Genomic DNA, 15,247 nt, shown 5'->3' with positions numbered 1-15,247 from the left:
TGCCATAAATTTCCATCAGACTGCTTTTCTTCTAGGGTTGATGGGAGGCCCATTTCAGCCCAGCTAAAAAAAGGTTTAATAACTTCTGGTTTACAGTGAGGAAGTAACTGTTCCATGATGATAATAGTAAGGCATCATGGGTCATCTCCATTAAAAAGACAGAGCAGTTGTCATGGTAATTTAAATGGAAAGATCTTTCTCATTCATTAATAGGCCCATGTGACCTACTTAAATTACATGGAAGCCTAAGTCACATGCAGTGGGAGAAGCTTGCTGAACTGGGTGGAAGAGGAAGGGTGAGCACAACTGGGAGGAAATTGGTGAGAGCAGTTGGAGCAGTTAGAGAGGACACAGGCAGGAAGACAACTGAGGCTTGTGAGTGTTTGTTTGTGGGAAGACCCCAGCAGGGAGATGAAAGTTTGGGAATGGCTTTGTCTCCTGCAGTGCTAATGTATTGACTTCTTGGTTCCCATGAAGGATTTGGCTTTCTGGTGTTGGGATTTGGCTTTCTGGTGTCTGAATAAATATTTTTCTTCTGCCTTCTTTATGGAGAGTCTGTTATACTTTGCAACTCAGAACTACGCTGGCATATTCATTGTCACTGTAAAGTGCTGTGAATATTGCCTTGGCAATATCAAAAAAGATTCTTGGAGGGGTTTAAGAACCCAAAGACCTGAGGTGAGTCCCAACTCTAATAATTAATAGCTATGTAACTCTGGAGAAACACTTAATCTCTCTGAGCCTTGGTTTCCTCATCTGTGAAATGGGGATGATAATCTTTGCACCATCTACCTCACAGACTCATAGAATCAAAGCTCCTGTTCAAAATAGGTCTATCCTAGTTATTCCTAAGCAATGCGCAAGGCAGCTCCTTTGCATTCCAATTTCCTACTCCTTTGTTCAGGGAAGAAGGAAGGAAGGAAGGAAGGAAGGAAGGAAGGAAGGAAGGAAGGAAGGAAGGAAGGAAGGAAGGAAGGAAGGAAGGAAGGAAGGAAGGAAGGATTTATTAAGTGCCATCATGTGCCAATAAGGAGCTTGGAAGGGACCTTCAAGGTCAACTAGTCCAACTTCATTTTGTAGATGAAGGAACTGAGGCTAAGAGGCAAAATAACTTGCCTAAGTTAACTTATGATTTTTTTTCATATTTAACTACTTCCCTTGGTTTCTATTTCTTAAAGGGGGAGAAATACCAGAGGCAGAATTTGAATCCAAGTGTTCTGACTCCCAAGTCAGTGACTCTTCCCACTGTGCCACACTGCCTTTCCTTCACAGGGCTGTTGGGAGGAGAGGGCTATACTCTAGTAGTGAGACACTACCACGACCCCCATCCTCGTACTCCTTTCAGGCGCAACTCCTGAGCAGTCAGGAGTGCTGGTGCCTGGCAGCTGGCCTGGCTTCTGCTGTGCCTTAGGGAGAAGGAACTGCTCTGTACTCCAGACACACCTCGCTTGGGGATGTGACTGCCAAAGTTTTTGATGCTTATCTCAGGGAAGAAGAGATGCCAGACAGTTATTATTGCTATTTGTATAGCTGTTGTCTTTGACTGTCCATTATTCAGGGAGTTCCTTAGTGCATACAGAAAAAAAAAAACACAAAAACAACTTCTACCTTCTATACCCAAAGTTTAGAAAAAGACAGCTGGTATGGGACAACTTCCAGCCCCATCATCTTCCTTCCACCCATATCCTACCCTACCCTCCCCCTACCAGGGAAGCTGGTGACCTAGCAGTATCTGCGAAGTCAGTGTCTCCAGATTCCCAAGGAGACCATTATGGTAAAGAGTGAGGCTTCCTCTCCAAACAGCTTCTCTGGAAGAGCCCAGTATTCAAGAGGGATGTAGACAAAGAATGATTTGATGAGTTATGTATCCAAAGATGGAAGCTCTCTAAACCTTAACCTCCTCATCCGTAAAATAAAGTGGTTCAACTAAATGATCTCTAAGGCCCTTCCCAATTTCAATATTCTAGAATGTTTGAATGTCTGGGCAAATTCTTCCTTATCAAAGAAGCATGACAAAGTCAAGAGGTCAAAGGAACCAGTAAACATAGCCCAAATTCTCCCCTTTCACTTCCCTCCTCGACTTCCACTCCCACCAGGCTCAGCCAGATTTGGGGATAAATATTTCTGTCAATGTTGCTACTGTTCTTCCAGTGACCCAGGTTCAGAAACCAAAGTCATCAATCTCTGGCTCTTTCCTTTCTTTCATGCCCTGCCATCGGTCAACAAGTTCTGTAGATTCTTCTTTCAAGATGTCCCTTTTTCTCCATCCCTTTTGTCACCACCTTTGTCCAGGCCCTCACCACCTTGTACCTGAATTACGGTAATAAATAGCTTCCTAACTGGCTTCTAGCTTCCAGCGTTTGCCCCCTCCAATCCATCTTACATGATCTTACACATCACAGCCACATTCATCATCCTAATGGACCACTTTCATCATGTTCCTCCCCTACCCAAAAACCTTCAATGGTTCCCTACTGCTTAAAAAATAAAGTTCTGGGCCCAGTCTCCCTAACTGAACCTTCCTTGCAGTCTTCTTTTTTAAATCTCTTTATCTGGAATCTCATTTTATGGATGCCTTTGGTTTCCATATCACATTCTTTCCAAATATAGCTCTTCCTCAGCCCCCCAGCAAGCCATCCCTTGTAATAAATACTTAAAAGAAAAAAAGGATTTTAGTAAAATGAACAAACCCATTAAACATGTCCGAGAGTAAGTACACCATTCCACACCCATGATCCCGCCATCTCTGCAATGAAAGGAGAGAAGGGAATTTTTCAGCTCTTCCCCAGGGCCAGGCTTGTTCATTATGAGTCTGCCACATTGTTTTGTTTTGCTTGCTGCCATTAACTTTTCTGTTTACATGGCTTTAATCACGATGTGCACTTTTTTATTCTGCTTACTTCACCATGTATGACTTCATCACCTAAGCCCTCTCATGCTTCTCTGCATTTCCACATCCATGGCTTCTTACAGTACGATAACATTCCATTACTTTCACATTCCACCAGCACACAGGCAACCACTCTGTTACCAGTTCTTTACTACCACAAAAAGGGCTTTCTTTGTTCAATGATCTTTTTGGCAAAAATGCATCATGGAACCACAGATTCGTAGACTCAGAGCTGGAAGAGATACAAACATGTTGTGGGTAGGACTGAGAATTAGGTCAACCGCTCTGGAAAGCAATTTGGAATTATGCTAAGAGAAACACAGAAAGAGACAGAAAGATAGAAACAGAGAGAAAAAGAGAAAAAGAGAGAGACAGAGAAAGAAGGAGAGAGGGAGGGAGAGACAGAAAGCTTTCTTTGGAGCATATAACCCCAGAGAGGTTATTTACTCCAACCACTTCATTTTATAGATGAGAAAAACTGAGGTGAATAGTCTAAAGTAGCTTGTCCAAGGTCATACATGGAGAAGTATCAGAAACAGAATCTGAACCCAGTTCCACTAATTCCAAAGCTAGGTCTGTGAGCATAGACATTTTAGTCAAAATTTTTAATACATTTTCAAATTGTTTTCCAAAATAGTTTCACCAGCAGATCATTTTTCAATGACTATCCCACATCTTTTGTCACCTTTGCCAAATGGTGGGTTTTCATTTGCATTTCTCTCTGAGGAAAATTAATTTTAATGCTGTATCATTAGATTATTAATATTAATTTGTAAAATTTTCTTCTCTGTTCAAAAGGCCCACTTAATGCTAACTTAAAGAGACATTTCTCCTGGCCTATTCTAGCTAAGGAATGTGATCAAATTCCAGTCATTCCAAGGCTTAGGCTCCACTGCTTTGTTTGTCCCATAAACAGAAGCCAGTGGGAATTAAATCCAAGCTACCAAAGGGCTACTTTTATGTCCCTGCTTTCTAATTAAAGTTGGGGGTGACCTGGATTACAAAGAGGAAAGAAACTAAGCCAGAGATACGGATTAGGAAGATTTTTCTAGCCCTGGTTGCTTGAGGTCACATGAATCCCAAGACCAAGCCAGGTTCCCCAGCTATTCTCCTCCCCACAAGATGAAGTAATTGGAGGAGCAGAGAACTCAGCCCACCTCCTCATTAAATATACACCCATCAGGAGTGCCTTTTGCTTTGCCGGCTCCTCACACCTTGAATACTCTCCCTCCTCACCTCTGCCTCTTAGAATCCCTGGCTTGCTTCAAGACTCATTTCAAATGTCACCTTCTGGGATAGTTTCAGAGAAACCTGGCAAGACTCCTTCGACCTGAAGTAAAGTGAAGTCAGCAAGACCAGAACGATACTACAAAGACAAAGAACTTACAAAAGCCACATAAATAGGAATCAAGATACATATGACCAACCACAATTCCAGAGGACTCATGATGAAATGTGCTACCCATTTCCTAATAAAGAGGGAAAGAGGGATGAACTCAGACCTGCAGATGGAAACTTTTTGGGAGGTTGGGGGGACGCAGGGAGGAAGACATGGCCAGCGTAGGAATTTATTTGCTTCACTCGACATTAGTAACAGGTTTGCTTTTCTCAGTGGGAATGGGGTGGGGGGAGATGGAGGAGTATCTTCACAAAAATAAAATAATTTTAAATTAATTTGAATTTTTAAAAAAAATCTAATGCTGCCTTCTGTAGAACGCTATCCTCTCCACAGTTACATTAGATTTACTTCACCGGTATCTTCTATTGTCCAATTTATGTACACGTTATCTCTCCTATCAGAATATAAACTCCTTGGGGACAGCAGTTATTTTTGCTTTTTCATACTTATGCTTTGCATACCTAGCTAACTTAGTAAAGTGCCTGGCACAGTAGTGGCTAATAAAATTTAAATTTAAAATTTTTAAATAAATAATAAATAAAAATAACATTTATTTATTAAACTTGCAAAGACATTTAGATAATAAATTAATACATTAATAAAATTAAATAAATTACAACTAAATTAAAGCATTAATAAAATGCTTCTTGCTTGATTGATGCATTGGGTTCTTCTTTACTAGAGGTCTGCAAGTGGAAACTGGTTGCCCACTTATCAAGAATGTTGTAGGGAGGATTCTTAATCAGGTAATTAATTAATGAATGACTTAATTCTTCACAACTGATCAGATTAGGTGATCTCTGAGGGTCCCTTCGAATTCTGAGATTTTATGAAAATCTGATAGATTAAAATAACCTTCTTAAGGGATATATATTAAGTCTGGGGGAAAGGGGGAGAGAATCGTTTGCATTCCCCATTCCTGGAATGTTTGTTGCCTTTGCATAAAAACACTTTACATGTTTTTTGTATTGAACTGAATTTTATGTGTGTGTGTGAGTGTGTGTGTACGTGTGTGTGTGTACAGATGGGCAAAAAAGATAAATTAGGGGCTGATTTTTTAAATAAGGTTTCTGATTCACAACATAAATTATTACAACTCAAGGAAATACTCTTTTTGAATCTTTAATATATATTAAGCTTCAGCATATACCTTCAGAGATCCTGGCACCATCTGTGGGCAGGGCCAATGATATGGCTAACCTTAATTTTCTTCTTTCTTTCCTCCCTCTTTTCCTCTATGTCAGGCCCCAGCTGTGATTGGCATTAACTTTACATTTTATTACAATTCCAAAAGATACATGGAAAATGCTATCCACATCCAGAGAAAGAACTGATAGTGTCTGAATGCAGATCAAAGCATACTATTTTTACTTTGTTTTTTTCATAGTTTTTTCCTTTTGCTGCTTCTTACACAACATGAGTACTGTGGAAATATGTTATACATGACTGCACATCTATAATCTATAGCAGATTGCTGACTTCTTGAAGAGGAGAAAGGGACAGAGGGAGGGAAAAATTTGGAACTCAATCTTTCAAAAAATCAATGTTGAAAATAGTTTTTACATGTAATTAGAAAAAAAATACTATTAAATAAAAACAACCAAAAACACTTAACATCTTATTTACCAGTAAACCTATATGATTGGGAGGAGGAAGAAAAATGATTCTCACCTCCATCAGCAGAATGTCCTTGGAGCTCTGGGCTTGTACCTTTGGGTGCTGGACTTTCACTGCCACAGTTCTCCCATCATACAGCACAGCCTTGTGGACCTGGGCAAGAGAGGCAGCCCCGAGGGGGGTGTCCTCAAAACTCTGAAAGAGGTCCTGAATCTGTTCAGAATGTAGAAAGAAGAATGAAAAGAGTGAAAGAGTAACCCAATTCAAGCTTCATAAGCCTTCTAAGAGAAAGGAATTATTATTAATAACTCTCCTTGGCCCATAGGTCTTATCTGTGGCCACCCAGGATCCTCTGGTTCTTTCCAATAACGTAGTCTTTGTTCTGGGAAACATTTGGAGCTAAAGACAAAGGAGGGGCCAGATCTTTACCATCTGTATATAGGTGACTCCTGAGCTCCAGTCCCATATCACCAACATTTTAAATTGGATGTCCCACAGACAACTCAAGCTTAACATGTAATTAACCTTCTCCAAAAACTCATTTCTCTACTGAATTTCCCTGTTACTGCCAAAGGCACCACCTTCCACTCACCTTTGTTATAATTTTTGCTTCCTCACTCACACTTATCCCACCTCCCAATCCGCTGCCAAATCTTGTTTCTACTTTCCCAACGTCTCTAGTATAAGTCCCTTTCTCTCCACTCACACAGCCTCTACTTCAGGCCCTCATCACCCCCTGCACAGATTATAGCAACGTCTCTTGGTAGGCCACCTTGCCTCAAGCTTTCCTGACTCCTCTCCATTCTTCACATAGCCAAAGTGATGCCTTTAGGATCAAATATAAAGTTTTCTCTTTGGCAATTTGTGTTTTTTTGCAATCTGGCCCCTTCCTATCTTTCCAGTGTTCTTGCACATGACTCCCTCTCTACACACTCTAGGTCTCACCATACTAATCTGTTTGCTTTTCCTCACACATGATGCTACAGTATACCTTTGTACTAGCTGTAACGCATTCTCCCATTTGGAATCTCTGGTTTCCTTCAAAATTCAGTAAACACCACCTTCTTTATGAAGCCTTTTCTAGTGCCCTCTTTTCCAAAATTTGCACTCATTTTGTATATGTACATATATATATGTGTGTGTATACACACTATATATGTTCCGCGTGTATATATATTCTATGTATATATTTTCTATACATATAAATATATGTGTGTTTTGACACTGTTTAGTCATTTTAAGTCATGTTTGACTCTTGTGACTCATTTTGGAGTTTTCTTGGTAAAGGTACTGGAGTGCTTTGCCATTTCCTTCTCCAGCTCATTTTACAGATGAGGAAACTGAGGCAAGCAGGGTTGAGTGACTTGTCCAGGATCACACAGCTAGTAAGTGTCTGAGGTCATATTTGAACTCAGATCTTCCTGACTCCAGGCCTGGTACTCTATCCATTGTGCCACCTAGCTACTTATGGGTGTGTATGTATGTGTGTGCATAAAAAGTAAACATGTATATGTTGTTTAAAACTCCATTAGAATGGAAGTTCCTTGAGAGCAGGGACTTTTGTCTTTGCATCCCTAGTGCTTAGCACTGTTGCTGATAAATTGCAGGTGCTAAATAAATGCTGGGTGGCTAGGCAGCACAATGGATAGAGTTCTGGGCCTGGATTCAGGAAGACCTGAGTTGAAATCTGGCCTCAGATACTTCCTAGCTATGTGACCCTGGGCAAGTCACTTAACCCTGTTTGCGTCAGTTTCCTCATCTGTAAAATGAGTTAGAGACAGAAATAGCAAACCACTCCAAAATCTTTGCCAAGAAAACCCCAAATGGGGTCACAGAGTCAGATGTGACTGAAACGACTGAACAACAAAGAAATGCTTGTTTGTTAAACTAGTTTTATGTGTCTTATGGTTTATGTGAAAAAGAAAAATTATTTCTGGGTTACCCAGAACTGTGTATTATCTCATCATATGAGCAATTTATCATTATCTACTGTTTCATGATATTAGGCCCCTCTCCTTAGTAATAAAGTGATGATGGTATGTGTGGCCTTGGATAATAATCAGACAGGATGAATTATAGTTCTGCTCGTCTGGATAACTCTGAAATCCCAGACTCTAGGCATAGAATACATATGTCATCTCCCTTCTCTAAGAAGTGGCTGTGGGGAATGCATGTGGCCCCATCATCCCAGAAAAGGCTCAGACCAGTCTTATGAAGAACTCTGGGCTGACAGCCAAGAGGCTCCACTTTGGTTCTCATCTGTAACCTTGACTCACTGAACATTCTCAGCTAAACCTCTTCTGTCCGTGTCCGGGTTTCTCTATCTGGAGAGGGGATGCTCTTTGATCTCCCATCCTCTTCTCCCTCTGAGATACTTGTAAGAGAAATATGACATTATAAAAGTAGAGAAGTTACTAAAGAGATCTTATTTATTGATTTGAGTGAAAGGCACCCTTGATAAGGAGTCAACAAAATTCTTGGTTTCTGGTCATAGTCCTCCCACCATTGAACAAATCACTCAGCCTCTCTGAGCCTCTATTTTTTCATTTCTAGAATAAGGGGATAAGATTAGACAGTTTCTACTGTCGTTCCCATTCTGTGATTCCATTAATATAGTATGTAGTGGGCAGGCCCAACTCAGGCCCATTCCCTGTTTGTTTAGGTTTGATACTGGAACAAAATGAGATACTCATAGGTTGTTCAAGAGTTAACAAAAGGAGTACAGAAAGGCTATTCAAAAAGGATACCTCACTTAGCCTGGGTAGACCTACCTCTCCCTGGCCCCTCCCCCTTGAGTATATACAGAAACCTATCTGGTCAGCAAGCCAGAGTATGGTGACCCAAGAGGTCTTGGCAGATGTTGCCAAGTCTACAATAAATGCCTCCATGTTTTCTGGGGCTTTAATGCCCTAAAGTGACTAGAAAGTGACAGGAAGGTACAACAATAGAGACTCAGTTTTAGTTTTAGCTTCCTGCCTCAGTCAAGTTTGGAGAATAACCTTCTTGCTTTTTAAGAAAAGAAATGGATTCAGGAAGACCTGAGTTCAAATCTGACCTCAGACACTTAGTAGCTGTATGATACTGGGCAAGTCACTCAACCCTGTTTGCCTCAGTTTCCTCATGTATAAAATGTGCTGGAGAAAGAAATGGCAAACCACTCGAGTATCTTTACCAAGAAAACTCCAAAATGAGTCACAAAGATTCAAACATGACTTAAAATGATTAAACAACAATAATGACAACACACATACATTTTTCAGAAAATAACCTATATAGGGTTAGTGAAGGGGCAGCTGGGTAACATAGTGGATGGAGTGTGAGACCTGGAGTCAGGAAGACTCATCTTCTTGAGTTCCAATCTGGTCTCAGACACTTACTAGCTGTGTGACCCTGGCTAATTCACTTAACCCTGCTTGCCTGAGTTTCCTCAACTGTAAAATGAGCTGGAGAAGGAAATGGCAAACTACCCCAGAATCTTTGCCAAGAAAACCCCACATGCGGTCATGACGACACAAGTCGTAAGACACGACTTAAAAACAACAGAACAAAAGAAAAAGAAAAAAACAAAACCTGGGAATAATAATAGTATCCACCTCACTGGGCTATTAATGAGGATCAAATGAGATAATAAACGTAAAATTCAGTCAGACATGACCCCAGTAACAACCTATATGGGGTGAGGATGGCTAGGGAAAGTTATGAATCCTACTGCAAGGTAAAAACAACCCATAAGAAAGGAAAGTGACCCTTTTAATTTTTCAGTATTTCTGACTTCCCAGAGGCTAGGTCAGGCCAAAATTTCCATCTCTTCAATCTTAACTCGCTGAGGAACAGAGCAGACATTTAGAGCAACCTAAGGTGTCCAATGCCTTCTTTCCCTCGCCCCATATTGTTGCTGTCTTTATCTCTCTCCCTCTCCCTCCTCTGGCTGCAGAAACCTTATGCCCCTGTCATCCTGTCCCTTTGTTTTGCCAAGTCACACAGTTACTCCACTAATCTCTCCTCATAAATCATTCCCTTCAACCATTTCATCATTTTTGTGGCTTTTGCTGACCTCCTTCCCATTTGTCAACATCTCACCAGGGAAGAAGGCTCTGGCAACAGGGAAAGAAGGCCAAGGATCTGTGGCTAGTAGAACAGGATGGCATCCCTCCATACGAAAGGATATGGGTCCCAAAGTCAGACTCTGGGTGGCACACGCACACACACACACACACACACACATACACACACGCTTATTCCTCTGTACAGTGGCAAATGTGCTGGATTTGGAGTTAGAAAACCTAGATCTAAATCTAAATTCTGTCATTTACGAATTTTGTGACCCAATCATTTTTTGGTACCAGGTTTATTGGCAGACAGCATGTATCTCACCTCATCTACTCTCAAATAATAGCAATGGACTTTTAAGGTTTTATACAATACTTTCCTCATGACAACCCAGTGAAGTATATAAAGCAAATATTACCTTTGTTGAACAAATAATAAAAATAATAATAAATAATAGCTAGCATTTATATAGCTCTTTAAGGTTCGCAAAACTTTTCAAATATTATCTCATTTTATCCTGATGACAACCCTTGAAGGTAGGTGCTATTATTATCCCCATTTTACAGATAAGGAAACTGAGTCACTGGGAAGTTGATGATTTGCCCAGGGACATACTGCTAGTAAGTATCTGAGGAAAGATTTCCACTTAGCTCTTTCTGATCCGAGGCCCAGCACTCCATTCACTGGGCCACCCTGCCACCATAACAAAAATACCAGATGATGAAAAATAAGAAAACTGAGAGACAGGCTTAAATGACTTAGTAAGTTTCAAAAGCAGAACTCCATTCCAGAGCTTTGCAGTTCAAGACTAGTGATTCCCAGTGTTCACAGCTACAATCACCCTATTTAATTGAGTATGCCTGGGAGCAAGGATTCTCATTGTAGGACCCAGGATTTGAGATAGGAGGTCCTCTGGATCATCTCTTGGTAGCCTTACTCTACTCACTGCTTTCCCATCACAGAAGAACTAGATCAGGGCTTTCCTTTCAACAGGATAAAAGCCAATTTTTCAACTCATTTTGTCTCCCAGTCACCATCACTCCACGCTGATGCCCAACAGCTGCTGGTGAATCTCAGAAAGAATAACTACAGATTTGGAAGTCTCCAACAAAGTAAAGGCATTTCCTGTAGCCTCTATCAGTTCATAGTTCCTGGGCCTTTAAGAAGAATCTTTCTATGAACAGGATGGGAACTACGGATATCCCTTCTTCAGCTTCAGGAGAGAAGGATAGAGTGCCCTGCTCCCTTTCTCACTTTCCACCTTCAACAGGAAGAAAACACTGGGTAGGAACCAGTAGGACAAGGGGACAAGGCATTTCTAGAAGAGCTAAAAAAAGAAAGACTATCATAGATCTAGAAGAGCCCTACGAAGTCATTTAATCCAACCCCTTTCTTTTGCAGATGAGGAAACTGGGAAGTTATGGCTTACCCAAAGTCTCACAGGTAGGTAAGCAGAAAGAGGCAAGACTGGAACCTGGTACTCTGACTCTAGAGGCACCACTCTTTCCACTTCACAGAGGTGGTCAAGGAGGCAGCTTGGTAGAAGAGTGCACTGGATTTACACTTAGGGGAACTGGTTTCAAATCTTGGCTCTGCCACTTGGGACATGTGTTTTCAGTTGTGTGACTTGGTGACACTACTTGGTCTTGGTGACCCCATTTGAGGTTTTCTTGACAAAGATGCTGGAGTGGTTTGCATTTCCTTCTCCAGGTCACTTTCCAGATGAGGAAACTGAAGCAAACAGTTAAGTGACTTACCCAAGGACACATAGCTAGTAAGTATCTGAGGCCAGATTTGAACTCAGGAAGCTGAGTCTTCCTGACTCCAGGCCCTGCACTCTATACTATGGCACCACCTAGCTGCCCATAGTACATGTGTGACCTTGGGCAAATCACTTAACCTTTCTGGGCCTGAGTCTTCTCTAAGGAGAGGACCTTGACCTAGATGAGCTCTCAGGTTGAAAACTAGGATCAGATGACTTCTGCAAAGTCCTGGCTTTTCCCATTACACAATTTGTCCCAACCCAACAAAAAAGTGTCTTCTCAGACAGCACTAGGTCCCAGGCAGAAAGCACTGTAGGGTAAGATGGAAAAAGGGCTTTCCAGCAGGTATTGTACTTCATTCCTCACCTCCTGGCAGCTGTTCTCAGATTTGTAAAGACCTGAGAGAGGAAAGGGACTTCGGAGATCTATATTCTTCATTTCCTGGAGGCTGTGAAATCTTCAAGATGGAGGGGACCTTAAAGATCATCTAATTTTTCCTGGACTGGAGAAATAAATCCCCCTATGTCTGTAGAACATCAGCCAAACCAGCTCAGAGGGGTCCACCAACTGAACAAAGTTGCAAAGCCCTTGGCTAAATCCATGGAGGTATTTTATAGTAGTACAAGGAGGGCAGCAGGGCTGCAATCAGTCTGTGCACAGGCAGGTGCTGGAGACTGGATGGCCCCGTGACATTTCTCTAGCGCTCACATCCAGCATAGGATCACAGTTAAAACAGGGAGGTTCCGTGGAATATCAGGACAAAACCACAGGCTCAGAACTGGAAGATCTGGCAATGAGTCCTGGTTCCACTGTTGTGAATCTTGGGCAAAGTCATTCAACCTTTCACTTGCAAAATCAGGATCCTGACCACCTACCTCACCTGATAATTATTGTAAAGGTCAAAACAAAATAATGTATAAATAAAGTGCTTTGTTTCCATAAAGTACCATACAAATTTGTATTATGTTAACATCTTAATATAATGTTTTATATAATATGGCACATAATGTTACTTTTGTGGTTGACCAGTCAGAGTCATGTCTGACTCTTCATGACCCATTAGTCCATGGGGTTTTCTTGGAAGAGATACTGGAGTAGTTTGTCATTTCCTTCTCCAGTTCACTTTATGGATGAGGAAACTGAGGTACACAGGATTAACTGACTTGCCCAGGATCACACTGCTAGTAAGAATCTAAGCTCAGATTTGAACTCTGGTCTTTCTGATTCTAGGCCTGGCATTCTATCCACTCTGCCATCTAGCTGCCCCATATAACATTATATCCCTATATATTATAATAAACTAGATACAGTGTAAGGGAAGTAGAGTTGGCCTCAGAGAATAGAAGACACAGATTCAAGTTCTGCCTCTGATCCATTCTGGCTGTGTGACCCTGGGCAAATCATTTAACCTTGTCCTACACAACTCTAAAACTATAAATTGCAGAGAAGGTACAAACAGCATTGATATATGGTAGTTTCCACACAAGGAAATCTCTTTCACTATGAAAGGTCCTCATTTCTCTCTAGCCTACAATCAGACTTCTCCATCTCATCCCTCTCCCTCTCCTTTTTCAGCTTCTTCTGATGTACTGTCTTCTCCATAAAAATGTAAGCTCCTTTGCTAATATTTTTATTCCCAACCATTACTACTGTGCCAAGCACATAGGAAGCATCTATTTAATGTTGGTTGACTGACAGTCTGAAATCACAGGTCCAATCCAATACATAATTTTTATTAAACATTCACTTTTTCTGAGTTCCAAATTCTCTCCTTCCCTTTAGCTCCTCCCCCACTCACTGAGAAGGCAAGCAACAAGGTATCCATTAAACATACAATACTTCAATTTAAAAAATTAAATTAGAATGATGAGGGTATACTAGGAACTACCCACAGAGGGGTCGAACGAGGACTGAACTGGAAATCCTGAGATATATGTTGTAGGATTATAAGATTATAGACATAAAGGTAAAAGGCACCCTTGGAGTCCTCTAGTCAAATTTCCTTATTTTATTTTTTTAATCTTCTTTAAAAATTGATTTCAAGAGAGGGGCTTCTGAGAAGGTGGTGGAGTAGGTCAGAAAATTCCAAGCTCTCCAGAGTTCCCCGGCTTACAAGACAGAACAGTGCCTCAGAGTGAACACAGAGCAGTAAAAATAAATAAGAGTAGGGCAGAACAGTGGTCCTTCTGAGAACAATCTGAGACCATCAGAAGAAAAATCCCAGGACAAGGTTTGTGAAGAATAAACACTTCCAGGCTATTTCCACTTAAACAAGAAAAGCCCTGGGGTTAACTGGGAGAATAAGGTAGAGATCTTTGGGGGGGGGCAGGTAGGTCAAGTAATAGGAGGGCAAGGTAGCAGGTAGAAGTAGAGGAGTCAAAAGGATAGGAAATAAAAGATATGCACAAACATAAATAAAGATCAGGAACAGAATTTGTTAGGGAAAAAGGTATAGGTGTGGTAATCATGATCTTGGACAAAGTGAAGGCTAAAAAAGATTTACTCAAAAGAGGAAAAGAGGGAAACTATACAATGCGTCAGCCATACTCATCAATGTTGTTCTGTACTATTTAAAATAACCAGACAGTATAAGGCTAGAATACCGCTATGATTTAGGAAATAATGAGTTAGTAGACTTAGAAAAATGTGGAAAAAGTTGGACTTATGAAGGAAGAGACTATCCACCCTCAGAGAAACAGTGGGCAAATAAGTATAGTATAGTCTTACCTAGATGCTTATGAATGCATATGTCCATATAGGAGTATGATTATAGATATCTAAGTTAAAGTACGTGAGTACATGTACACTTATACAAGATACATATATATCTTCATGTGTATATAGCTGTGTGTGTGTGTGTGTGTATGTGTGTGTGTGTGTATAAATATATCCTTGCTTATTTGTAGCCTTTGGGTGGGGAGAGGAAGGGGAAAATAGAACAAAGTAAAAAGAACAGAAGAAAACTTACAAGGGCAAAGAAAAGATGGACAGCTCAGAACACAGTGTGCCGTACTTATTATATAGGCTTTCTTGAAATGGAAATTTACTGCTGTATGTTTTGAATCCTCCCAAGTTCTACCGTACATGTGGCAGTGCTTTTTTGCTTTTTGCTTTTGTATTTAAGTGTCAATATTTAAGTTTATAATGTTTCTTTTTCTTTTCTTATTGTGTATTTAAGTTTAAAATAAATTAATAAAAGAAGAATACAATTTATTTCATTCATGTAGGGGAGCTCTAACTTCTACTGTTGATGGGGTAGTGGTGCTTGGAGTTAAGACCTGAGTTTAAATCTGGCAGCAGACACTTATGACCTGTGTGATCCTGGGGAAGTCACTGTAACTGCTGTCTGTCTCAATTTCCTCAACTGTAAAATGGGGATAATAATAGCACCTATCTTTCAAATGATTTTTCCTTCTTTTCCTCCTTCCTCTATCCCTCCTTCCTTTCCTTCCTCTCTCTTTTTCTTTCTTTCTCTCTCCCTCCTCTCCCTTCTTCCTTCCTTCCTGACAACTTACACTATTAGGAGAA

The 15,247-nt window shown here is 40.7% G+C and overlaps 1 protein-coding gene across 5 annotated transcripts in view; it reads right to left on the bottom strand.

The window, feature by feature from the left end:
- The window catches only part of ADCK1 (aarF domain containing kinase 1), a 216,528-nt gene that overhangs the window by 48,179 nt on the left and 153,102 nt on the right, over positions 1-15,247 (bottom strand). For all 5 annotated transcript variants that reach the window (XM_072623681.1, XM_072623682.1, XM_072623683.1 and 2 more), the window contains one exon: positions 5,961-6,119. In XM_072623681.1, coding sequence (XP_072479782.1) covers positions 5,961-6,119 — 159 coding nt within the window. The remainder of the gene's footprint in view (positions 1-5,960; positions 6,120-15,247) is intronic.

The sequence above is a fragment of the Notamacropus eugenii genome, chromosome 7 (genome assembly GCF_028372415.1).
Source record: "Notamacropus eugenii isolate mMacEug1 chromosome 7, mMacEug1.pri_v2, whole genome shotgun sequence".
NCBI lineage: Eukaryota > Metazoa > Chordata > Mammalia > Diprotodontia > Macropodidae > Notamacropus > Notamacropus eugenii.
The sequence above is the reverse complement of the archived record's forward strand: the minus strand, read 5'-3'. Positions and strand labels throughout refer to the sequence as shown.